Source organism: Colletotrichum navitas, assembly GCF_030913465.1.
Source record: "Colletotrichum navitas strain CBS 125086 chromosome Unknown LY79scaffold_8, whole genome shotgun sequence".
Lineage (NCBI taxonomy): Eukaryota > Fungi > Ascomycota > Sordariomycetes > Glomerellales > Glomerellaceae > Colletotrichum > Colletotrichum navitas.
The window spans coordinates 703,774-727,928 of NW_026850554.1; the positions used below are offsets into that span (position 1 = coordinate 703,774).

Here is a 24,155-nt window from a genome sequence, read left to right on the forward strand (position 1 = left end):
GTATATTATCGACCGATTGTTTCCTTCCCGGGGCGCCAGCCCCCGAGTCTCGGCCTCTTTTATTCTTCTTCTATTCCTCCTCGAGGTAGATCCAGGACTTCCGTCATCCCTGGAGACGTAGTAAACCATATATGATTACTTACTCCCACGCTGTGTTTTATGGCTCCTTCTGTTCACATGCCCATGTCGTTGGCTCCATTCAGTCATCATCATTCACACTACTCTCATCATCTGGACGAACCCAACACCGCTACTGGTGATAATTAGCACGCCGTCTGTCCGTCCGTCGCCCTCGCCGTCGACACGCGTCCAAACCGAAGAACAACTGGACCCCGCAGCGACGGCAACCGGCACGACGGCGGCTCTATCAAATGGTTGTTTGAAACATTCAAACGAAACCCTGGAAAAGAGAAGAAAAAAATAGACACAAAAAAAGAAACGTGCCTAATGCCTGCGCCCATCAGCTCCCGAGCCAGGTCCCTGTCCCTCCTCTTTCATCATAACCAGGTGGACCCCGCAATAACACCAGCAGCCATGACGAAACCCAACCGCCACGAGCTCGACAACCTGCCAGTTCCTGCTGAGCAACCTAACACTGGCGCCGGCGCAGTCTCCTCTGCCACTGCTGCTGCTGCTGCTGCTCCTGCTGCGCATGCTCATGCGCCTGAACCCCAAAGGGCCCCTCTTCTTCATTACCACGTCCCCTGCGCCGCCAACATTATTACCCCGCCGGCCAGTCCCCCCGTGCCGCTCGAAGAGGACGATTCCCACTCCAACTTTTCCGCGACCGCTGTGACTGGCACAGCTGCAGCAACCCGCCCCCCCAGTGACGACACATGCTCGCTGGCTCAGTCGCAAACCGGCACCGCGTACAGTTCGCGCAGGGAGTACATGGACAGCCTGGTGCCGCCGTCGCACGACGTGTTTGAAAAGATTGCTGAAGTCCAGCGCACTCGCGAAGAGGAATTCAAGAAGAACAAGTCCAAACTGCGTTCCATGCAGACCCAACACCTCCACGACCACTTCCACAGTCCCCGGCACTCCCAGGACGGCCATAAAGACGACGCCGCCGCCGCCGTTGGAGACGACGCACAATCTCAACCGCTGCCGCAGTCGCAGCCGGGGGCTGGAGGGCGCGAGAGGGGTGACAGCGACGCCATCAGTAGGGCGGCGGCGCTGATCCAACGGAACTACCGCGGGTACCGCGTGCGGCGAGAGATGCAGGGCCTGAGCCTGGACCCCTCGACGAGATGGGCATCGGCCATCAACGAGCTGCAGTTCCGCGAGCTCAACCGCCCGCGCGCAAAGAGCTCCGCCAGCGCGGCAGGGCTGGCCGCCGGCAACGGCGACCAGCACAGCGTGCTCTCGAGGGACCCGGAGGGCGGCATGAGCGGCCCGGCGACGGCGCGAGAGAACTGGAAGAAGGCGGCGACGATCGCGCGGCGCGCGGGCCACGACGACCTCGAGTCCGACTCAGACTCGTCCGCGTCGTCGTCGGACGCCGAGGAGACGCCCGAGCACCGGGACGAGAAGAGGAGGCGCCGCGAGGAGGCCGTCGCGCGGCGGAAGAAGGACTCCAAGATGATGGGGTTGCAGTACTTCCTCGAGATGGTCGACCTCAAGCACCGGTACGGCAGCAACCTGCGCGTGTACCACGAGGAGTGGAAGAAGACGGACACGAACGAGAACTTCTTCTACTGGCTGGACTACGGCGGCGGACGCAACGTCGAGATGGAGGCGTGCCCGCGCGACCGCCTCGAGAGGGAGCAGGTGCGGTATCTGTCGCGCGAGGAGAGACAGTACTACCTGGTACAGGTGGACGACGAGGGGCGGCTGTGCTGGGCCAAGAACGGCGCGCGCATCGACACGACCGAGGCGTTCAAGGACAGCATCCACGGCATCGTGCCCGCCGACGACCCGACGCCCGCCTGGTCGCAGAACAAGCTGCCACCGCCTTCCGACTCGGGCAACAACGACAACGATGGCGACGACGTCGACAGCCGGTCCGAGTCCTCGGTGGAGTCGGCGCTGGAGGCGGACCGCGCGGCCAAGTACGCGACGCCGGAGCTCGACGGCGCGACGGGGGTGCGCAAGGTGTCGCACATCTCGGCAGCGACCGTCTTCAACAAGCTGCTGCGCAAGTCGGTCAAGAAGAACACGTGGATCTTTGTGGCGGACACGAGCTTCCGGCTGTACGTGGGGATCAAGGCGTCGGGGGCGTTCCAGCACTCGAGCTTCCTGCAGGGCAGCCGCATCTCGTCGGCCGGGCTCATCAAGATCAAGGATGGGCGGCTGTCGAGCCTGTCGCCGCTGAGCGGCCACTACCGCCCGCCGGCGTCCAACTTCCGCGCCTTCGTGCGGAACCTCAAGGACGCCGGCGTCGACACCTCGCACGTGAGCATCTCCAAGTCGTACGCCGTGCTGGTCGGGCTCGAGGTGTACGTCAAGACGCGCCAGAAGGGCAAGCGGACGCTGGAGAGGGCGACGCGCAAGAAGGACAAGATCGTGTCGCCCGAGGCGGCCCGCCGCCGCGAGGAGGCCGAGCGGGACAAGTCCGAGAGCGCGGCGCGGGAGCGCGAGGTGCTCGAGAGGGAGGCCGAGGAGCGCGAGGAGAACCGCGCGGCCGTCCGGCTCATGCGGAAGCTGAACCTCGCGCCGCAGGTGCCGGCGGGGCAGAAGGGGTCCGAGGAGGGGCCGGCGTTGGAGCCGCTGGCGGAGGTGACGACGACGGCGCCGGCGGCCGCCGGCGGGGGACCCGGAGCTTAGACGATCCCCGGGGTGTTGCCGACGAATGTCTTATTTTCCTCACTGGATATGCAAAACCGCCGGTCACGGCCGCGATCGCGGTCGCGGTGATGGATTTGGATGTTCGAGAAGGATGTCTCGGATGGAGGGTTTTTTTTTTCTTTTTTTTTTCTCTCGGGGTGTTGTCGAACCGTTGACCTTGGGTGGCGTGCGATTTTTTTTTTGCTGCGAGAGTTTGTTATACCCCCTTCTTCCTTTCCACATCCCCCCCTTTTGGACATTTCTTTTTAACACTGTAGTGTACTCGCTGGGCTGGCTGGCTGGCTTTTATTACATTTTGTCATGTGTTAAAGCAGAAGCCTTTGTCCCGAGCCTGTAGAAACGGGGGGAAACCGTAAATTGCAATGTCTGACGAAATGCTTAAGAGAAAAACGGCGGCGATGTTGAATCAAAACCCCCGCCCTCCAAGTCTCGTGTTCCCCGGCTGTTCTGTTTGTCGGGCCCTGTGCTGTCCTGTCCTGCCCTGCCCGCGTCGCTGCCGTCTACGAAAGGTCAGCTCGTGCTTGGGTCCCTGTTTCGCAGAGGATGGCATCTCCCCTGGGGAAAAGAAAAAAAAAGTTAGCTGGGGGGGTGTATTCCTGGGATTCTTTCTGATGTCGTAGCTGGTATCGTGAGCAGCGCCAACATTCGGCACCGCAAAGACAGAACCGGAGGTGGCTTCCTGTCCGTTATCGGGCCCTCCAAGGCGGTGACAGAAATGGCTTACTTCCGTCGGGAGGGCGAGGATAGACGCATATGGACGCAAACTGGACGGGTTATGCCCCCCCCCCTCCCCAAAGGTAGGGGGCTATGGACTATATATGCCATGGGTGCTGACAATTCATTAAGAGATAGCAACGTGATTCACTGTCTGCCTCGCTACCTTGACGCCTTTGAGCGCGACATCTCCATCCTAGGCCGCCGGACCATACAGTTCCCATCGGGAACAACCTTCGTTACCTCAAGGGACCCGGGCTCGTCACGGGTACACCAAGAGAAGAAGGCACCGTTGAACTGCGCGCCTGTCTAGGCACAGGGGCCCGTGTCTACTCCAAAAAGAAGATGAAAAGAAAACGCCCGAGTACCTGTAGCCCCGAGTTAGGGATGCATGCACACGATTCCAGGTTTATGCGCCGCATCTCTCCCAGCTTCAGCAAGGTTAGGATAGCAAGTCGACGAGGACGGGCTTTTGGGTGCGTGAACTCGTATATTGAGACGTCGACGGGACAGCAGGAGGCAACCTGGATGACAACGCAGCCGGGATAGTCGTCAGAAGCTCCCGGTGGCGACGGAGCAGTGGCCGTTGTCATGGTTTCGTATGGAGACGGTGTGGTCGAAGGGGTTGTCGAGGCCGTGGCGGCGCTTCTTGAAGCCGTGCTAAGAGAGGGTGAGAGGTTGAAGAAGTGGTGTTTCCGAAGCGTGCTGGTCCAAGGTACGGTGGGACGCGGGTCTAGTGGGCAAGGACGCAGTGGTCGAAGAGGATGTCGACGTTGCCAGATCGGCAGGTAGCAAGACAGAGCCGGAGACTTGGGTTGCCGACATCGCAAGCGAAGAAGCCCGGGTCGTCGTCTCCGGCAGTAACGGTTCCCGTAACAGTCATGGTGTTCTCTCACTGGTGCGCAGCCCCGAGCAATGCAGAACGCGCTGCCGAGCACCGTTCCCGGTTCTTGGAGTTGGAGCTTTAGTCTCGTGGAGAGGCTTCATGTTGAACCTGCCGTTGTCACAAAAAGGGACTTCTCGGCAGTAGAGGTTGAATGCAGGCTGGGCCGTGGCTCAGCTGGTGTATGAGACTCACCATATTGACCAACTTGATGTTGGAGCAAAGTTGACGCAGGGTCGTCTGGCATGCCGCCTGCAAACCTTGGACTACCTGATGATACGTTTTGACTGGGAGTCCTGTACCCAATCTGAACTTTTGATCGCCTCTATATTGTAGTTTGCTGGATGACTCCTCTGATCTTAAAACGACCGTTGCCACCATTGTTCTTCGCCGTTACCGTAAATTTCACTCTTTGCTGCCCCTCTTCCCAGTCTCTCTTCAACGGCGCGAGCTCTCCCACTGAATGGCCTTGTGTGAATCGTCTCAGGGCGAGAGGCTGTCATTGCGCCCTCGTGTAACGTCTGTATGAAGGCGACAGCAACCCGCGGGTGTGATGCGGGATCCAAGATGCTAACCCAGCCAGTGGCCCTGGAACTGCAAAGCCTCCACACATGGATCTGGTTGGTGGATACGAGAGTTCACAATCGCACACTCGTCAGGACCAACCCGCTGGCTACGAAGATGCGAGAGGATTCGGCTCTCCTGGCGAATCATCTCAGTACAGTAGAGATCGTTGCCTGCCAGACGCGCTCTCGCCATCCCATTTTGCTCGAATATTCGTCACTCATGTCCCAGACCATTTCCCTATCCGAGGAGTCCCTGCAGCTGACAGCACTGCGAGAGAACATCCGCGGACGTACACCGAGAAAACGATGAAGAAGTAAATTTTTTTTTTTTTTAAAACCCCCCCAGGCTCCGGATCCGTTATCGTAGTGTGGCAATAGAGATGCCCATGTCGAGAAACCAAAGCCAGCTGCCGGCCTAGAATTGGCTGGCAAATCTCAATCTCCTTTTTGGCTTCTAGTCGCATCGAGTTTAGGTGCCGTTTGGGGGGACTCGACGGATATCGACCGTGTCCATGTCCGCCTCGGATCGTGTGATTAGCAGGGATCGAAACCAAGCAGTCAGTCGGCTTGCTTGGGCTGTCGTCTCGCCGCCAGGCACCGGCTGATCATACCGCAAGGCCGACGATTGCGGATGTGCGATGTGTACCAGGATGGCAGCGGACGAGCCAGTTTCGAGCGGCAGAATACTTAATGTACCAATCCGGTCCAAGAAAGGGACCGAAGAAATGCGGCGGGAGGACGGGGGTAGACGGCGAGTTGCGCCCCAGAGTCATCAGCTTCATGTCGTTGAGCCCGCCGGGTTTCTGGTCGCGTGCCTGGCGGGAAATAGGTACACTCGGGACGCGACGCTGCAAGGGACGACATGACTCCCAAAGGGAATCAACCCCCTACACAGATTCCATGTCGGCTCGGCGTGTGCTGTAATATAATAGTCTAGGCTAGCAGGCAAATATGACCCTGCCGTTGTTGATCTCTGCTCCGTTTATGCGTCGACATGGATGGCACTGAATTCAGGGGGCGGCGTTGGCAGCTGGCCAGGTAGGACACCTCCTGCTTCGTTTGTCTTGGGAGGGAAGAAAGGGAGGAAAGAGGAGGTACATGATATCCCACCAACGTGTAACCGAAACTAGATGTACCACGGCGCGCACATACCCATTCCCCCCCTGGCAGGCAGCGCAACTCAGTCACTGCCCACCTACCTCGCAGCAGCCACTGCTTTCAGCAAAGCCAGGCATTCCCCGTGGGCGGATGCAAACACTGGTCGGGCACCTTGCTGACCAGTAGAGTGAACGACGCGACCAGTAAGGCACAGTGCATCTGGTCCCTCAGTGGCCTGGACAGAGAGAACGCGAGCTGACGGCGGCGCCCCTTCCCCCCAAAAATGCCGCCAGAAGGCCACTTCCCGCATCGCATCAACGACGACGACACCGTGACAGACACTGCGACCGAGAACAAGACGGCGGAGACTGCGAGAGGGGGGGAAAATCCTCAATCGACACCATCAATCACCCTCGCTACGATCCGACGGGACAACAATGAATGGCTATTCAATCTTCGCCAATGGCCTCCGTCACGCGCTCCACCAGGAGGGCGACGAACACTGAAGGCCTCGTCCAGCAGCAGCTTCACCCGGTGCCCATCCCACGCCCCCATCACCATCCCGTCCAGGCCTTCGCTGCCAACACGAACGCTGCGACGCGCGCCGCCAATAGCCCCCAAAACGTCGACACCTACCATCATTCCATACCCGGTCGCACCAAGCGCCAGCTCGACTCGCCCGACAACCTCGTCGATTTCAATCACCAGAAACCCAAGCGCCCGAGGACCAGCATCGAGATCCTCATTAGGCCTGCCCCGTCGCCCGCGAGGCCTGCCGACGCCAACGCGACCACCCCCAACGTCACCGCGACTCCGCAACCGACCACCACGACAACGCCTCGACCGCCCGGCCCCCTACCAAAGACTACGCCCAAATCAGCACCGCAACACGTCGCGACAGTGCATCCCCCCAATCCCACCCCGGTTCCCGTCAGCAACGATGCTTCTCACTTGACCAAACACCAAGAAAAGGTCATCAACGGTATTAAACACGAGCTGGACCGCCTGCAGCCCCGCCAGGCAGATACCCACACAAAGGAGGGGGGTCGCAAACTGCGCTCCCAGGAGGCCACTCGCTTCAAGAGCGAACTGTCGGCCTACTTCCCCGAGTACGATGAGGTCATTGGGAATGAGCCCAAGGAACAGCGTATGTGCCATCCTCTTCTTCTTCTTCTTCTTTTCCTTTTCTTTTTTCTTTTTCTTTCTTGCTGGTCTTGCCCCCAACCTCGCCCTGTTCGCTTGCTGACACCTTTCCTATCAGAACTCTTCACTATAGATACCCCGATAGTCATTTTTGACTCGAACCCCACACGCCACCAGCCAGTCTCCTGGCATCGACATCTGGGCACCTCCGCAGAATCCAAAGCCATACATGATGGCCCAGCAAGGTTGCCAGAGGGGCACCAGGTGCCAGTGCGTGGCTACGGCGATGCTTTGTTTGACGAGCTCGTCGATGCCCAACGCATAGATTTTGATTTCCTGGGTATCTCCCATAAAAGAGAGCCCGTCGAGGACCCTCTCCCCGATGCAACCTTCGTGTCGGCCCACAAGAGGGCGGAAAGACTGGAAAAGTCCATCCGCAACACGGAAAGGGGCCGGGCCCAGCATGAAAAGGATCAGATTGCCCGCCTGCTCGACGGCCTTCAAGGCCATGACTGGTTGCGAGTCATGGGTGTCAGTGGCGTGACGGAGACAAGGAAGAAGCAGTTCGAGCCGGCGCGCCAGCATTTTGTCAAAGGCTGTCAGGCGATTCTCGACAAGTTCCGTCAGTGGAGCCTGGAAGAAAAACGTCGCAAGGCCGAGAAAGACCGCGCTGTGGCTGAGAAGGCAGAGGCGGAAGACTCATCCGAGGACCGGTCACCTACGGAATCCACAAGCGGCGAGGAAGCTGCCGAGGAAAATGGGCGTAGTGGCGATATCAGTGACGGGGACCCTCCGGGCTCTGATGACGACGATGATGACGACGACGACGGCGGCGGCGGCGGCGACAGTGACGACGATGGCGACTCAGTGACCCAACAGCTTCGCGAAGAAGCCAAAGCAAGGTCGGGTGCGTCGAGGAACAGCAGGAAGCGCCTGCGAGTCACACCACAACCTCGGCCTCCGCCAAAGCCTGAACCCCCAAGGGAGTTCAAGTCGTTCTTCAAGAAGAGGTACGAAAGGGACGCCGCCTTGCATCGCCATAGGCGTGCCGGCCGCAAGGTGGTGGCGTGGGGACATCCTGTACCGGAGATACCTGAGGCGGATTTTAATCTTCCTGAAGAGTTTCGCGATGAGGAGACGCTGAGAGTGCATGCGAGGAAGAGGCGTCGTGATCGGCGAGGTCGGCACTGAGAAGTTTTGCTCAACTACCGATTATGTGTTTGAGATACCTGGATTGTCCTGCGGCGGCATCTTGCACTGCATCGGCTTGGCGTGACGCTGTTATTTGTACCATTATCATATGTAGACTGCTGGGTGGCATGGCTCAAGAACAAGCGTTTGATTTTGTTCCAACTAAGAAAAACGAAACTCATCAACGGCATGAAGCTGATTGATGTAGCCCTGGAAGTCGTGCCAATCGACGTAGGTGGGACGGGCTTAGCCGAGGAAGGTCAATCTGGAGTCGTCGTCAGTCCTTCCAAAGTGCGGTTTGGTGCATGGGGACGGTTAGCTTGGGCATGGGAAGGAGCTTTGTGAGCTCAACCAAGAGTCGCGCCTTCCCTGCTGGTGAATTCCGCTGGCTTACATAATATGGGTCCAACCTGACCCGCCCAACAGGCAAGCGCCGCAGGAGCCAAGGTGGGCTCGGGCAGCTCCATCTCCAGTCGCGGGCGAACGAGCCGTGGGACGCGCTGACCTTGGGAGGCCTGAACTGTACCAGCTGCTGTTGACCTCAGTTTTTGTGTTTGGTCGCAGCAGAAACTTCGCTCGACTTCGCACCACTCACCTCGTCGCCAATCGGAGAAAAAACATACTTTTAATATTCTGAGAAGCTGTCTAGCGGTCTTTTCCCCCGAGCACATTTAATTCCGACCGGCGCCCCCCACGACCGAATCCCAGCCTCGCGACCATCGACTACGACAGGATGGTTGAGACCCTTGACGAATCCCGCACCTGAGAAACTCGCGCCGGCGCACCTTCCTCGATCGTATCCGCCGACCTCACACTCGCCGAGAAGGCCTCGAAAGACTCGAGCGACTCGGTCTTGTCGCTTGACGTCGATCCGCGACGCAACCCTCCCAAGCGCAAACTAAGCAAACATGAGCGCCATCGAGGCCGCTGCGGCGGCGGCCGCCGCTGTCGACGAAGTCATCGCCAGTGATTCCGAGGATGACCTACCTCCTCTGAAAGACGAGCCGCCCTACCCTTATTTTGTCCTCAAGCAAGATGTCGAGATCGAGGTGAACTTCCGATCGAAGCGGATCCAAGGGAAGTCCCATATCACATTTGGCTTGGTGTCCGGCGCCCTCTCCCGGCTCGACGAGCTCGCCATCGATGCGCGGCAATCCGAAATAGATGTCAACAACATCACCATCACCGCCCTGAAAGACCAGATACCTGCCGGCCCGACGAAAAAAGTTTCAGCCACGTACACGGATCCGTATAAGTTACTGGATTACCCCGAATACTACAACTGGAACGCTTCACATCACGACCTACGGAAGATCCGGATGCGCCCTCTCATGCACACCCGACGGAACGACGTGCCCGCCGAGAATAGAGAACTCGTTGGCTGTACGCCCGTCGACGGCGCTTTACGGGTCAATCTCCGAGAAGCGAAGAAGAGCAAGGACACCAAGGAAGTCAAGGAAGTCAAGGAAGAATCGGCGGCATCAGGGGCGGGTGTGGCCAAACGACCGCTGCTCAAGATACGTGTCTCGAGCGTTCTGCCGAATGAAGCCGTGGAAAGCGAGCTGGCGGGCTCACGAGAGTTTCGAGTCACGATACCCTTCAAGACCAAACTTGTTAGAGATGGTTTCCAGTTCGTTGGTGTCGATCCTGGCGACCTCAGATACCCACACGCCTTTACCCGGCATTCGATCGAGCCGGGGACGGCGTCGTGCATCTTCCCGTGCATCGACGACCCTGGCCAACTCCCGACCTGGACGATGGCTGTCAAGGTTCCTAGAACGCTAGGCGATGCACTCTGGCAGCCTTTGGCCACGCAGAGAGCAAACGGCAACGCAAACAATCAGCGGGACCGCGGGCTCGCAAATCAGTCCAGGGCTGACAGAGACTTCGCCCTGACCGAGGAAGACAAGCTCCTGGAGATGACGGTGGTGTGCTCTGGGAGCCTCTCGGACGAGATTGTGGACCCAGAAGACGAACGGAAGAAAATCATGACCTTTGACCTCGACAAGCGGGTCGCAGTCCAGAAGATCGGCTTTGCGGTCGGTCCTTTCGAGCATGTTGACCTCTTCTCGGACTTCCGCACGGAAGAGAACGACGAGAAACTAGGCGGAAGCGCTCTCAAGATTCATGGTTACTGCCTCCCTGGAAGAGCCGCCGAGGTCCAGAACACTTGCGCGGCGCTAGCTGCCGCCGCCGACTTCTTCACACTCACGTTTGCCCGGTTCCCCTTTGAAAGCTACAAGGTGTGCTTCCTCGACGACATGGTCGAAGATACCGTGGCATTGCAATCGCTCTCCTTCGTCAGCACTCGTCTGTTGTTCCCCGAGGACGTGATTGACCCGGAAGTCGACGTCACAAGGCAGCTGGTGTATAGCTTGGCTTCGCAATGGAGCGGAATCAACCTTTTCCCCAATACTAGGAGAGATCTCTGGGTCGTTATCGGCATTGCTTACTACATGACTGATCTCTTCTTGAAAAAGCTGTGTGGCAACAACGACTACAGGTTCCGCATGAAGACAATGTCGGATAAGCTGGTGACGGTGGATATCAAGCGGCCATCACTGCACGAACTCGGTCACATCCTTCACCTCGGAGATTTCGAAATGGAATTCATGGCACTCAAGGCGCCTCTGGTGCTCTTCATTTTGGATAAGCGCCTGATGAAGGCACCTGCCCAGACCAATCTCACCCGCATCATCTCGCGAATCCTTTATAAGGCGAACATTGGGGAGAAACAGAGCGAGTGGATCATCAACACGGAGTCCTTTCAGAGGGTCTGTGAAAAGAACGCTAGAAACAAGCTCGAGGCGTTCTGGGCTCAGTGGGTCTATGGTTCTGGGTGCCCGAGATTCGATGTTTTCCAGCGGTTTAATAAGAAGCGACTGTGTGTTGAAATGACTATTCGGCAAGTCCAGGATAAGGCTCTGAGCGAGGCGGAAGTTCTGAAAAAGACCGAATTCCTCCGCGCGATCAAAGAGAAGGCCAACGGCGTCCAGGTCGATACAACAATGGGTCTCTTTACAGGGCCCATGACGATCAGGATCCACGAAGCCGACGGCACGCCCTACGAACACATAGTAGAAATTCGCGAGGACGCTGCCAAGGCGGCCAAGTTCGAGATTCCGTATAACACCAAGTACAAGCGGCTCAAGCGGAAGAGGAGGGCAACGGAGAAGCTAAGCGCGCAGTCTGCTGCGGATCCTGACAACAACGAAGAGGCGCTCTTGTACTGTCTGGGAGACGTTCTGACGAGCCCGGAAGACATGAGAAAATGGGAGTTCTCCGAGTGGGAGCCTGACATCGAAAAGGCCATGGACCAAGAGTCTTACGAGTGGATCCGGATGGATGCCGATTTCGAGTGGGCCTGCGAAATGAAGACGAACCTCCAGAGCTACATGTACGTGTCCCAGCTCCAGCAAGATAGGGATGTCGTGGCACAGCAGGACTCGATGTTGTATCTGAAGAAGAGCCCGCCCCATCCGCTCGTTTCGACGTTCCTCACGAGAACCCTCGTCGATCGCCGGTACTTCCACGGTGTCAGAACCATGGCCGCCGATATGCTGTATCATCACGCCACGGAAAAGGTCGCCATGGCAGGCATGACCCATCTCATGAGGGCTTTCACGGAGCTCTTCTGCTACCCGGACTCCGCAACACCTCGGCCGAACGACTTCTCGGACAAGAAGCAGTATCTTGTGCAAAGCGCACTCCCCATGGCCATCGCCAAAGTCCGGGACACCAACGGCAAATGCCCCGAGCCAGCCCGGCGGCTGCTTCTGAACCAGGTCCAATTCAACAACAACGCTAACAACCCGTACTCGGACCACTTCTACGTCGCGAAGCTTCTCGAGGCCCTGGCCCACAGCCTGATCCCCGAGAAACGACGGGACGCAGGTGATTCCATGGATCTGGACACATCAGTTGAGGAGAGCAGCTTCCTAGGAGAGGCCATTGTTGAGATCGACCGCTTCCGGAGGATGGATGAGTGGGCCAACTCCTACCAAAACATCTGGACCACTACTGCCCTCGAATGTAGACGGAAGCTCATGAAGGCGGGCGTGATTCCCAAAAGCGCGTTGGACTTTATCCAGTACCTGCAGGACGATACATGCGATCTCGTGCGAATCAAGGCGTTTGAGGCTCTCGCGGATCTCGGTTACATGATGGAATTGCCCATCTTCCGCCTGATCGTCTCTGTGATGAGCACCGACAGGTCCCCGTTTGTGCGAGACAAGCTCCTGAAGATTTTCTGCACGGGTCTGGCAAGCCTTGCCTTTGGCGAGCAATCCCGGGCGAAGCCTGCACCTGTGGCCGCCAATAGCGGCGAGCTTACCATTGTTAATAACACCGAGGGTGAGACGCAAGAGCGGCGCAAGCAATTCGCCAGGAAGCAAGACATTAATGTTGCGCTTGCGGCCCTGCGAGCGGAGATGGAGGAGCAATACGCAGAGCAAGAGCGGCTTATGATGAAGGCAATCTGGAAGGCTCTTGATTCCAAGGTGATTGGCCGGGCCGAGAAGACCACGCTCATTGAGCTGTGCGGCGCCATGTTCGATGCTGCTGACCGGTGGACGGTTACGATGAAATATCCCAAACGGTGGAGAGTCAGCCGTCCCGTTCAGCGTCACCCAGGCAGGGCAAGTATACCGTCGTCCGATTCGTCCTCCTTTTGCTAACGCTTTTGTCAGAACATGATCCACTTCAAGTCTTTTTACAAGACGGCGATTGAACCTCCTCAGAAGGTCAAGGAGAAGGAGCCCGAACCGCCAGTTCGACCGCCCGAACCCAAGCGTCTGATTGTGAACATGAAGAGTGGCGCCGCCAAACCCGTCAAACAAGCACCCCCCGCCCCACGGCCTGTCTCTACTGCTCCTCGCCCCTCCCCGGCTCCGGCAGTGCAATCCCCAGCCCCTTCTGCGGCACCGTCGCCGGTTCCGCGAGAGGCAGACTCCATCGTGGCCCACTCGGTCACCAAGTCGTCCACACCAAAGCCATCCACTGGAAAGCCTTCCACTGGAAAGCCTTCCTCATCCGCACCCAAGCCGCTAACCACGAAGCCTATCGTCACCAAGCCAACCATTACGAAGCCTGGAGTGTCGAAGCCTGTTATATCCTCGGTGTCTTCGTCGCTGCATCAAAGCGGACGCTCGACTCCCCAGGCGACTCCCGAGCCAAGCAGCAGCAGCAGTAGCACCAACAAGTTGCAGAAGAGACCTCGACCTGAAAAGGTCCCAGGAGTGGACGACACGTCTCCTGTTCTAAAGAAACCAAAGTTGAGCATTCGACCCGACGGCACAGTTGTGAAGAAACGGAGGATGTTCAGGTTTAAGCACCCCAACCTCCGGCAGATTCTCAAGAAGGCCGGCGTCAAGAACATGGGCCCCGTCCGAGACCCGTCCCTGCTGAAGAACCGCAAGCCCGGGTATTCGCTGAGCGCTCGCGCGTCTCCGGCTGGATCACCAGCTCCTACGCCGTCGGAGAGCATCAATGCGAAGCCCGCTCGGAAGCCTCTGCCCGGTGGTCCCTCGGCGGCTAGCCCTTCGCCGGGTCCGGCATCACTGCCGCCCAAGCCTCCGCCGCAGGCATCTCCGCCGCCTGCCGCGGGTCAAGCCCCCAAGAAGGTCAAGCTCGTCATCAAAAAGCCGTCTTCGCAGCCAAAATGAGCAAAACTCGCATTGCCTTCCGTGAAGACGTAGTGGGAGACCACGGATTGAAGACAGGGAGGTGTCCAACTCACAAAGTCATTTTATTAAAGGGTCTCACAGATTGGTCTTTTTTTTCTTTTCTTCTTTCCGTTCGATGCTTACTATCCTGTCTCTGAGACATGGCGGCATCAACCATCCACCAGGCGTTTTTATTGGTTTGAGAGATGACGAGAGGAGGCATCCGTTGGCGACGGATATAGACCACTATCAACGGCAGGCTTCTTCTGGCATTCAGAGAGGGTAGAGAAACACAATCAATAGGGAAAAAAGGGAAGGGGGGGGGGGGGGGGGGGGGGGTTGGTTGGTTTACGAGAGCGAGTGGAAGAAGCTGGACAATGAGTCGAGAAAAGACGGTCGTCAAAGAGCGACTTCTGTGCACGATTGTAGGAGAGAAAAAGCCATCCAGCCATTTTTTTTTAGCCCAAGCAAGAGAAACCCCCAATCGTAATGATACCTTCGACCCGAGCGGGCCCGGTGCACTACATCGTCGCCTTGCTCGAGCCTCGTATATTAATATCCGCCGCCGCCGCCGGTTTTCCATCAGAAGCCGCCTGTCCCCCCTTGTCGTGTCTGCTCGCTGAGACTTGGGTACGTACCTAAGACGGGTCCCTCGCGGGGGGTTCTCACAGGTAACACGATGATACCAAAAGAGACAAAAAAAAGAAACCGAAAAAAGAAATCACGGCGGGAGAAGCACGGTATAAATGTCTTGATGCCCTCATACTCTATGTGATAAGCAAACGTCTCTGAATGAGACTGACACACAGTTAGTGGCCCATTTAGGGGACCTGTGTATAAAAAAAACAAAAATAAAAAGGCCGGTCTCCCATACAACCTACCTGCTAACACACCACTTTTGCGACCTTCTTATTAGTAGAAAACATGCTGTATCACTACATTTACCTGAAAAGGCCTGGAATATGCCAAATATACTGTATCAAGTTATTGAGCCGGGGGAGAGGGTGGTGGTATGATAGGCTTCTAAAATACAGGTACTTTTTCTTTTTGGCTGTGGTTTAGACCGGGCTTTTTTCCCCTTTTTTCCCCACGCGAGTGCCTCCTTGCCTCCGCGCCGGTGACGACAGCCCCCGGTCTCCATTCCTTGCTCCGGTCACATTCCGAACTGGGCGGTCATCCTGGGGTTGAGAAGGGGCGCGAAGGTGCGGGGAGGGGGACAGAGGTTGTCCTCGAAAAAGCGCCGGTCGACGAAAGGTCCGGATGGGATAAGTGCCCGTGACCTCGGCTCCGCGCCAACTGCCGGGCCGGGAGGGAGCTTGTCCGTGACGTCGCTCCGGCCAGCAGTTGGTTCGACAGTGTTGGGTCATTTCATATAAACAAAAAGTGGTAAAAACAAGCAACTTCATGATGCAATTTTCATTTCTAGAGAACTGGTTGCTTCCTCTCTGTTTGGTATGGCTGTACACGCTCCACGCTTTAGCAAATCCCAACCCTCACCCGTCTCTATGGTAAAGTTGCCATGACGATGTTCTACAAAAAAAAAAAAAAAGAGAGAGAGCCGCTCCGATGAGAAAAGAAAGAGACAAGGAAAGTAAAAAGAAAGAAAGAAAGGGATCAAAGTGAAACAAGGCAACCGACGGCCTGACTTGTGTGGTAATGATGTCTCCCAGATTTCCTTGGTGAAACCCGTTTCCTGGACCCGAACCGGAAACCCAAAACCCGCTCCCTGGATTCAAGAATGTGGCTAACGGTTTATCCACTCCACTCCGTCTTTACCCAGTCCGTAACGCCAGTCTTTTGGTGATTGCAAAGCAGTCGCGACAAATAAGGAGAAAACCTCGCCTGTTCGGTTGATGGCAATGAAGAAAAGCCCGATCCTAAGCAAGACGTACGCATGCTCCTGGAAAATGAGATATCAAAGGAGAAGCCGGGCGCCAAAGTGACATTAGTGCGAGTGCGAGTGCGAGTGACCGTTGCCATGATCATGGCTGTGGTCATGGTCGTGGCCGTCGTGGCTGTGGGCTGACTGGCTGCGAAGGCTACCGGCAACCGTCGACTCGGAGCAGCAGCCGCCGGCCGCGCAGTTGTCGACGCACTCCAACAGGCAGGTCTGCTTCAGTGAGCCAACAGAACCGTTGCCGTCGTATTGGACCATCTGCTCCTCCTCGTCGTGATGCTCATCGTCGCCGCAAAACTCGGGCTGGATGGTGGCCGCGTGAATACCGTAGGCGTGGAGGCACTTACGGGCGCGCTTGGCGAGCTCCATGTACTTCTCGCCGCCCTCGGCGGAGATGGGGAAGTTGACGTGAACGTGCAGGGAGGCGACGATCTTGGTGTCGGACAACTGCCAGATGTGGACGTGGTGGCAGCTGAGGACGCCGGGCAGGTTCTGGATATCCTCGCGGACCTCCTGGAGGTCGATGTTATCGGGGGTGGCCTGGAGGAGAACCTTGGAGGTCGCCTTGGTAAGGGGGATGGCGGACTTGAGAATGATGAGTGTGATGAACAGCGAGACGGCAGGGTCGGCGTAGAAGCGGCCGGGCCAGTCGGTCAGCCAGATGACGAGGGCAGTAACAATGACACCAACGTTGCCGAGAGCGTCACCGATGACGTGGAGGACCATGGCGTTCATACCCATATCGGCGTGGTTGTGGCCGTGGCCGCCAGACGCCTTCTTGCGCTCCTTGTTGTGGTTGTGCTCGTGGTGAAGGCTGGACTCGCGTCTCGGGCGCTTGGCGGCGGCGCGACCGCGGTGGCCGCCATCGATCAGGTAGGTTTGCTTGGTATCATTGGACTTGAGCAGAGGGGACTCCTCGTCAGGCTCGCCATCCTCGACAACAGTCTCGTCGACCTCGCTCTCGCTGGCCGACTCCAAACCTTCGGGCTGGGACCGGCTGGCGTCGATGATCTCCTGTCGGAAGCTCGAAGGGTGAATGCTGATATCCTCAATGCTAGTGAGACGCGAGTGGTGACGGGAGCTGGTTCTGCGGCGGTCATGACTCTTGGAAGCGGAGGAGGCATGGCTCGGGGCGCGGCCGGAAGGATCAGAGTCTCGCTCGAACCTTATGCGACGAGACGTGTCGGGACGGGCGGTGGCTCTAGCGACGATGGCCTCGGGGTAGAGGTCGCCAACGTTGCCGCTGTCATTGTTAGCGGCGCCCGCCATGGCGGCGCGGCCTTCCTCGGCAGCGTGCTCGTCGGAGTGGGCGTGGCCATGTTCGCCGTGGTCGTGGGAGTGATCGTCACCGTGAGAGTGGCCGTGACCGCCGAGGACAAAGAAGCCGACAAGGTTCGATGCGAGGCCGAAGGAACCAACGATAAGAATCAGCTGGGGGTTGTCGATCTGGGGAGGGTCGAAGAATCGGCTAACGGCCTCGAGGATGATGGAAACGCAGAGGGCGATAAGGAAGACGGCGTTGAAGAAGGCGCCGAGGATCTCGGCGCGCAGCCACTGGACGAGGAAGTCAGCCCACGACAAGTTTGGCCAAGGGAGGGAGGAAGGGGTGACGTACTCCGTACGAATACTTGTCGGTGGTGGCCTTACTGGCCACAGAGACGGCCCAGAGTCCGACACAAAGGGAAATGATGTCGTTGAGCTACGTCGGTCAGCGATGCGTCGTCGCACACAACGGCGGCAGGGCAGGACGTACCATGTGGAAGGCGTCCGCAGTAAGGGCCAGCGACTTGACAAGCAAACCGACAATCAGCTCGACGAGGAAGAAGACGACATCGATGGCCAGCATGATGCTGATACGCGTCGACTTTGACCACGCCATGACGGGCGATTGTCGAGGTTGGTGGTAGGACGACGGATAAGAAGAAAAGAAAAAAGCGAATCCCGTGTATGAATGAGGTCGAGCCAGTGAGCAATTGTGGTGAAAGTCAAAGTCGCTGTCGCCCGGTGAGGTGAGGATGCGCAGGTCGGGGTGGGAAAGGGCGGAGGGAAGAAGGGAGAGCGGCCGGAAGAGGAGAGAGAGATGCGCGGAGGGGCGTTGTCGGAATGATGATTATTTTTGTATGTATCCGTATCCGTACCGTTGCAGTGCAAATATTAGGTTTTTTGGCCAAAGGTCAGCGGGTCGAGGGGACGGAGAAGCGCTGGTTGAGTGTGGCGCTGTGCTATTACAACCTGGGACGGGGGGAGGGGCGACGATTAGCAAACGAACGGCAGCTCGTCTTTTCTTTTCAGCTTTACAGAGCCCTAGGTACTTTATCTATAGTACTTGTACTTGTTGTTTGACGATGCCGGGTAGCACTATAGGTATCCGTACCGGAGGGGTTTTTTTTTTTTCTTTTTTTCCGTTTCTTTTCTTTCTCTTACTCGGTAGAGAGCTGGAACAGCAACAGTCGCACACTTTTGGAGGCCGACGGGGATGAAAAACAAGAGATGAAAAGATCAAAACACAAGATCGGAATACGGCCGGACGCAAAGACCGCACGATGCGCAGTGACAGCAACGGCAGTTTTGCAAAATGTTGCCGCATGTTACGGAGTTGCAGAGTTGCAGCGTTGCAGCGTTGCAGCGTTGAAGTGCCGGTACAGGTGGGCACTGTATCATGTCTAAACATGGTCTTCTTTTCCTGTTCTCTCCCTCTTCTTATTCCGCTTCCCTTCTTTGCCACTTACTAGATGCTACCTCATCCCTATGCATGTCTTGCTGGCGGAGAATAGGTCGGTCGTGTGTTGCATGTGCTAGCCGCTCCCAGCGCGCAAAAAACAAACAAATGAAAAGGAACTAGGGGCAGGCGACCCCAACTATGCCTGCCTGCCTGCCTGCCTGCCTGCCACCCTTGTGGAACAGGAACAGGAGGTAAATAGGCCAAAGAGCTTTTGGATGGCGTGGTCTTTACTTGACGATGCGCAGGGAGAGGCCTTTTCCCCTGTGGCAGCAATGCGTTGAGAGAGAACAAAGTGCACCCACCACCTCTGCAGCTTTCACTCTCCCTGACAAACGCAAGGCACCCGAGGATCCATCCCTTTGGGACAAAAGCATCGCTGCCTTGGGTACCTAATGTAGCTCCGTACCTAGGTAGGTACCTAGGCTGGAGCATGCATATGATTAAGGCAAAGCAAGGTAAGGTACCTCCTAGCTAAGTACGTAGGTAGTGGTGCAGCACCTGCTCTAGTGTACCGGCCGCCCCAGAGCAATGCTTCGAATACCTATACATAGGTTAGGTAGGTAGGAAGTATACCTAAGGTAGGCAGATATGCACGCCATCGGTCCTCCGCTCCAGCCTACCTAGGTACACGGTATATGCACAAGCCCCTATGTTTATCATCTTCGGCAGGTGGTACCTAGGCAGTACATGTCAGCGTAATGTCGTGGTAATAGGTACCAGGGCACTCCGCAGAGCTTGCGCCTTCCTCCCAAGCGCACGTTCATACTCCTGGTACCGGTATACTACGCGCTAGACGGCTATGATGCAGCACTATTAGAGGCTTTTTTCCGGCACCATCCAACGCACCCCTTCTGCGCGTTTTGTGGTTCGGATGCGTCCAACTGAAGTCTATCCCACCCTAGCCTGGTTTCGCCGCCCCCTCCTTCTCATCCGACTTCCCCCTTGTGATCCATCGATACCCGTTCATTCCGGCCGGTCTGACCGGGGGCCCGTTGTGGACCTTGCCCCTCTCGGGACCCGTTAACTAAACCTTTTCACGACATCTTCCTGGAGGGCCGACGCCAAAGCTTCATCTCCAAGGATGCTTGCTTGAAGGAGGCGGTTGCGGAATCCGGCAAATGCCTCGCCCATTTCGTCTACTATGTCTCTTCTCAGATGGCCCACCATTCTCGATCGCCGTGGAGGACTTGTCAGCGCGGTTTTGGCGGTCTGATTAGGTTGTGAATCCCATCTTGCCAGGATTGCAGAGACTTCATCCCCTCTTGCCCCAAACGTTTTTATCGTCTTCCGCTGTTCTGAAGGAATGCCACCCAAAGCTTGGGTTCTCGGCCGAGTGGCGTTCATCCCATCGGTGATCCGGAAGATTACGCCAAATCATCTCGGAGCCGAGCGCTATTGCTGATCTGCTGCTACTGCCCCGGCGTCGGGCAGCACTGACTCCCCGACAAATCCCCGTTGCTGACGAACACGACCAGGACGGCAGCATACCTGAAGACCGTTGTTAGCACCATTCGGTCTTCTCTCGGCTCTTGGGCGCGTCATCTTACGCCGCTGTCGCCGCAAAGATCTCCGCTCGCTTCGCGCTTGTCATTATGCCCACACTCAACGCAAACACGGTGGTGAAGGCGCATATCATTCCAAGCTTCGCGCCCCAGGCCGTCACGTAGGAGAAGCCCACGATGGCTCCGATGAGCAAGATCGCCGCGAGGATCGTGCTGATGATACCTACCGCCATCGTGACCGACTGTTCCTCGTGTCGACGTATGCCATAGCGCCCTTCGCTCGGCGAGTCGTGCCTGCCTGGCCAGTAAGTACGGACCGCTTCTGAGAGGTAGTCTCGCTCAACGGGCGCTTTCAACGACACCAAATCATCCCCGTCGTCGAGATAGCCCTTCGCTTTGCCGCCCAACTTCGGCTTCGGCTTCTTCCCTGCACGTGGCACCAAGCCGCCATCCAGCCAGTATCGCGTTGCTTCCAGGGCCCCGTTCCTGGGACGATGCATGGCGGCGATCTGTTTTTGCAGGACCAAAGCCTCGTCTACTGCATGGTTACCATATCTGTCCCAGAAGCCGAGGTTGACGGGCTGTAGCCTGTCATTTTCGACCTCGGTAATCGAGTGGCATGGACTCACGATACTCTTTCAGCTTCTCCCTCACCTCGGTCACCGCGGTCATCATCTCACTGGCCATCGAGTTTGGGCGTTTAGCCTGATCCAAAAGCTCCTCCCACGTCCTCGCGGCGTCCTTCAGCTCGATTGAGCCGTTCGGCCATACTTTTTCGTCGATACGCTTGAGCTTTTCCTCGAGCTCCAGCAGCTCGCACTGCAGATATAGTATGTTGCGTGCGCTCAAGTCATTGAACTTCCTAAATATAAACGTCTCTGAATCCGGGTCTTGCGACAGCCATGCCGAGACGCCGGCGAAGCTTCCTTCGCTGCCTTGCGCTGGCATTTTCTTGGGGTCTTCTGTCGTGGCGCAGGAGTCGAGGATGGAGGGCGGAAAGCTGAGCTACTGTGGCAGTGGATGACGGTATCCTATCACAAAGGCGACACAACCAGCTGCAAGGTTGACTTATTTCCATTTCGCCCTGCCCAATGGACTGACGTAACCCCCTCCCACGTGATGTTCGATACTGAGGTACGGATACAAGGCGGTGTGATGCTCGATACAATGGCCGCTGTCCCTCTTTTTATTACTTTCCATCCCCACTCTATCGTGAGTAATACAGTCACTTCTAGTCAACTCTGGATCATTGCTCTTGCATCATAAACCACGCCGAGATACCAAAGGCGAATGCCAATCGACCCGACACCGACCTGGACCCCGCCGTCCTTCCCTTCGATCTCACGCCACTCATCAGCCCAGCATAAGCGAGACCGCAGTTTGCATCATCTCGGACCGACCTTACCCATTACGTCCCCTGCACGCCAGATCGCGCGCGGGTCGGTACCATTACTATGAGCGCGAACCCAGAGGTCATTCCCGACTTGGCCGATCGCATTACAGATCGTCAGCGAGCAATTGCTAGGAGAAAAAGGACATGTCCTATTCCTGGCTGCGGATACATTTTCGCCTCAGCATCCACACTAGATGCTATCTCCAGGCATTTCCAAGACTTCAGTCATAATACAACTGACGAGGCTGGTAACGATTTGATAACACAAACATTTTTGCAGTAGGCTATTAGTAGTAATCGCTTGGCTTTCTAACTTCTAACCTTTGCTGCCTCAGAATACAAGATCGTCGAGGAGGCAACCTTCAGGCAACCTCTGACGAAGGCACATCTCAGCCTTGCAAGTCTGGACGGCCTAGAGACCGTAAGCCTACCACGCCAAGTCATACTTACAATCACTCTTCCAGGGAAGACAATACAGAGCTTATAATTAAACAGCCTGAAACTCGTCTCATTAGCCAAGAACAGCTTGTGGCGGAAGTCAAGGGTATATACGCTGGGCTTGTTATGGTAGAGAGCAAATGCGTCGAGGTTAACAACGCTCAGTCGTCGAGTAAGGATACAAGCCTAATATTAGACAACGAGCAGTGGCAGGCGCTGATTGCTCTGCATCGCACTTTGTTACATGAACACCAAGATTTTTTCTTGGCATCGCAGCATCCTTCTGCTAGCCCAGCTTTACGCCGGTTAGCAAGCAAATACGCTATGCCAGCGATTGACAATGACCAATCGTCGACTAAGCATACAGGCCCAACGATCAAGGACAAGCGCCCTTCTAATTGGGGTCGGAGAAGTATCATGACGCCCCGGGATTTCTCTGGAAAGCGGCATCATTGGGTTGAGGGAGCGATTGGGGGAGTCAAGATCCAAGCCTTGCCAGATACCGGGGCTGAATACAATTCCATATCGTCCGGCTTGGCAGACCGGATGGGACTCGAACCCCGACCCGGCACCGCGACACAGGTTAAACTTCCGTCTGGACGCCTCATTAAGTCACCAGGTAGCATTCAAGCCCTATTCGAGTTTGCGGGGGAGCGGCGGAGTACCCTCATCGATTGCCTCATCATCCCAGGATGCGTACACGATCTCATACTGTCAAATGCTTTCCTGCGCGCTACCAGGACGCTGACTAAGTTCATTCACCGCATCAAGTCCACGGTCTGCGAAAGCCTGGGGCGCCTACGGCTTAACCTCCTAGGGAGCGAAGGACGTCGCCTGCAGTGCTTCATCAACGACGCCCCTACTTTGGCCCTCCCTGACACGGGGTCTAATGCCATGCTGATCTCTGAAAGCTTTGCGGTTTCCCAGGGAATGCGTATTGACAGGAGCCCGAGCTATTGCGAGGACCTCGAGTTTGCCGACGGGTCTCGAGGTACGACGTCGGGGATTGTGCGTGGGTTGAAGTGGACTATCGGGGGCACGCAAAGCAGCATCGTCTGTGACTTTTACGTGCTCAGTGGCCTTCCCGTCGACGTCGTGCTCAGCGGCCATTTCCTGTTCGAGCTCCAAGTCTTCTCGAGGTACGAACATTGCATGGTCCAGCACGATTCTGCCGGAGATGTCGCAAACCTATACAATATCAACCTCATTCGGAAACTGTTCCAACAACGTATAGAGAAAGAGCATCAAGTCAGCGAGGGCAGTTAGTATCCTAACCCCTCAAGCCACAGCAGTGTAATTGTTAATACTGACACCACGTTTCTTCACAGCTGAGATCACCGAAGACTTCTTTAAGAAGCGAGAAGAGGACGAGCTTCAATTTCGAGACGAGATGAGAGGTCACCTGGACTCTGTGCCCGACCAGGACGAACTGCTCACTGCCAGGAGGTTAGAAAACCGTAGACGCAACGATTGGGAGGAACTCCAGGAGCAGCTCAGACAACAGCTGAGAGTGCAGACTCCAAGCGACGAGGCATCCAACAAGGGTCCGTCTCGAGTCGTGACACGGCAGAAGAAGGCAAATAGGTTCTCATTTTTCCGCAAAAAGAGAGAATCCGTTAATACAGATATTGTCTGAACATTCGGCGTTGGGCAAGCTGCTGGGACACCGCGCGGGGATAGATTAGCACGATGGTAAGCACACCAAGAGGGGTCTGGGACCCAGGGTGATAGACTTTTCCTCTCATACACGGCGGCTTTCTTGATTCCAAGGACTGGCTCAGGCAATAGAGATCTTAGGCTATGGAAACATCCATTTTATTGTAACAGATGAAGTATAGGTAACGCTATTGATACCTAGTATATCCTACCTCCTGTTGAAGAGGGGTTCGCGGGAGTTAACTGTCACGGACGCAGCCAACATCATGTTAGCATCTGTAATTTGGCTTATACCTCTCGTTTTCAGGGAAAACTACTTCCGGCTTGGTGTGAAGTGCACCACTGGAAAGCTTGGTGGTAGATCGTCGGGCCAGTTGTTGAGAGTGTGCCTCATCCCGCCGCGCTTCTTGGTGGAAAGGGCGACTTACCCACGACTGTCATATGATGTGCATTTCACGTCAGAAGAGAAGGGTGACAGCCAGCGCCCGTCAAAGATTTCACT

The 24,155-nt window shown here is 56.5% G+C and overlaps 6 protein-coding genes across 6 annotated transcripts; 4 read left to right on the forward strand and 2 right to left on the reverse strand.

Annotated features, from left to right (window-relative positions):
* Positions 1–291: 291 nt before the first annotated feature.
* On the forward strand, positions 292–3,222 carry LY79DRAFT_388590 (uncharacterized protein). The gene is made up of 3 exons (XM_060552914.1): positions 292–1,061; positions 1,172–2,208; positions 2,284–3,222. The coding sequence occupies exons 1-3, from the start codon at positions 448–450 to the stop codon at positions 2,940–2,942; spliced, it is 2,310 nt and encodes a 769-aa protein (XP_060418298.1). The 5' UTR covers positions 292–447; the 3' UTR covers positions 2,943–3,222.
* A 2,783-nt stretch (positions 3,223–6,005) lies between these two features.
* LY79DRAFT_541872 (something about silencing, SAS, complex subunit 4-domain-containing protein) lies at positions 6,006–8,773 on the forward strand. Its single transcript, XM_060556962.1, has 2 exons — positions 6,006–7,195; positions 7,310–8,773. Exons 1-2 carry the CDS (start codon positions 6,490–6,492, stop codon positions 8,380–8,382), a joined length of 1,779 nt encoding a protein of 592 aa, XP_060418299.1. The 5' UTR covers positions 6,006–6,489; the 3' UTR covers positions 8,383–8,773.
* A 72-nt stretch (positions 8,774–8,845) lies between these two features.
* On the forward strand, positions 8,846–14,365 carry LY79DRAFT_541874 (uncharacterized protein). The gene is made up of 2 exons (XM_060556963.1): positions 8,846–13,019; positions 13,071–14,365. The coding sequence occupies exons 1-2, from the start codon at positions 9,291–9,293 to the stop codon at positions 14,043–14,045; spliced, it is 4,704 nt and encodes a 1,567-aa protein (XP_060418300.1). The 5' UTR covers positions 8,846–9,290; the 3' UTR covers positions 14,046–14,365.
* A 1,625-nt stretch (positions 14,366–15,990) lies between these two features.
* On the reverse strand, positions 15,991–17,821 carry LY79DRAFT_507649 (cation diffusion facilitator family transporter; the record flags this gene model as incomplete). Its single annotated transcript, XM_060553848.1, has 3 exons — positions 15,991–17,496; positions 17,558–17,641; positions 17,696–17,821. 3 exons carry the CDS (start codon positions 17,819–17,821, stop codon positions 15,991–15,993), a joined length of 1,716 nt encoding a protein of 571 aa, XP_060418301.1.
* Positions 17,822–19,606: 1,785 nt separating this feature from the next.
* Positions 19,607–21,367, reverse strand: LY79DRAFT_388688 (uncharacterized protein). Its single transcript, XM_060552915.1, has 3 exons — positions 20,796–21,367; positions 20,212–20,701; positions 19,607–20,152 (listed from the first exon to the last, which is right to left on the reverse strand). Exons 1-3 carry the CDS (start codon positions 21,112–21,114, stop codon positions 20,074–20,076), a joined length of 888 nt encoding a protein of 295 aa, XP_060418302.1. The 5' UTR covers positions 21,115–21,367; the 3' UTR covers positions 19,607–20,073.
* A 367-nt stretch (positions 21,368–21,734) lies between these two features.
* On the forward strand, positions 21,735–23,776 carry LY79DRAFT_388739 (uncharacterized protein). Its single transcript, XM_060552916.1, has 3 exons — positions 21,735–21,807; positions 21,895–23,258; positions 23,326–23,776. The coding sequence occupies exons 2-3, from the start codon at positions 22,124–22,126 to the stop codon at positions 23,631–23,633; spliced, it is 1,443 nt and encodes a 480-aa protein (XP_060418303.1). The 5' UTR covers positions 21,735–21,807; positions 21,895–22,123; the 3' UTR covers positions 23,634–23,776.
* The last annotated feature ends 379 nt before the right edge of the window (positions 23,777–24,155 follow it).

Bases quoted from the DNA above. Each gene is read 5' to 3' on its own strand.
- LY79DRAFT_388739 (XM_060552916.1), top strand. From the start codon at position 22,124: ATGGTAGAGAGCAAATGCGTCGAGGTTAACAACGCTCAGTCGTCGAGT. The intron at 23,259-23,325 runs GTTAGTATCCTA...GTTTCTTCACAG, and splicing joins GCATCAAGTCAGCGAGGGCA to CTGAGATCACCGAAGACTTC.
- LY79DRAFT_541874 (XM_060556963.1), top strand. From the start codon at position 9,291: ATGAGCGCCATCGAGGCCGCTGCGGCGGCGGCCGCCGCTGTCGACGAA. The intron at 13,020-13,070 runs GCAAGTATACCG...CGCTTTTGTCAG, and splicing joins TTCAGCGTCACCCAGGCAGG to AACATGATCCACTTCAAGTC.
- LY79DRAFT_388590 (XM_060552914.1), top strand. From the start codon at position 448: ATGCCTGCGCCCATCAGCTCCCGAGCCAGGTCCCTGTCCCTCCTCTTT. The intron at 1,062-1,171 runs CGACGCCGCCGC...TCAGTAGGGCGG, and splicing joins TCCCAGGACGGCCATAAAGA to CGGCGCTGATCCAACGGAAC. The intron at 2,209-2,283 runs GCGTCGGGGGCG...ATCAAGATCAAG, and splicing joins GGCTGTACGTGGGGATCAAG to GATGGGCGGCTGTCGAGCCT.
- LY79DRAFT_388688 (XM_060552915.1), bottom strand. From the start codon at position 21,114: ATGCCAGCGCAAGGCAGCGAAGGAAGCTTCGCCGGCGTCTCGGCATGG. The intron at 20,702-20,795 runs GTGAGTCCATGC...ACCATGCAGTAG, and splicing joins GGAGAAGCTGAAAGAGTATC to ACGAGGCTTTGGTCCTGCAA. The intron at 20,153-20,211 runs GTAAGATGACGC...AACGGTCTTCAG, and splicing joins ATCTTTGCGGCGACAGCGGC to GTATGCTGCCGTCCTGGTCG.
- LY79DRAFT_541872 (XM_060556962.1), top strand. From the start codon at position 6,490: ATGGCTATTCAATCTTCGCCAATGGCCTCCGTCACGCGCTCCACCAGG. The intron at 7,196-7,309 runs GTATGTGCCATC...CTTTCCTATCAG, and splicing joins GAATGAGCCCAAGGAACAGC to AACTCTTCACTATAGATACC.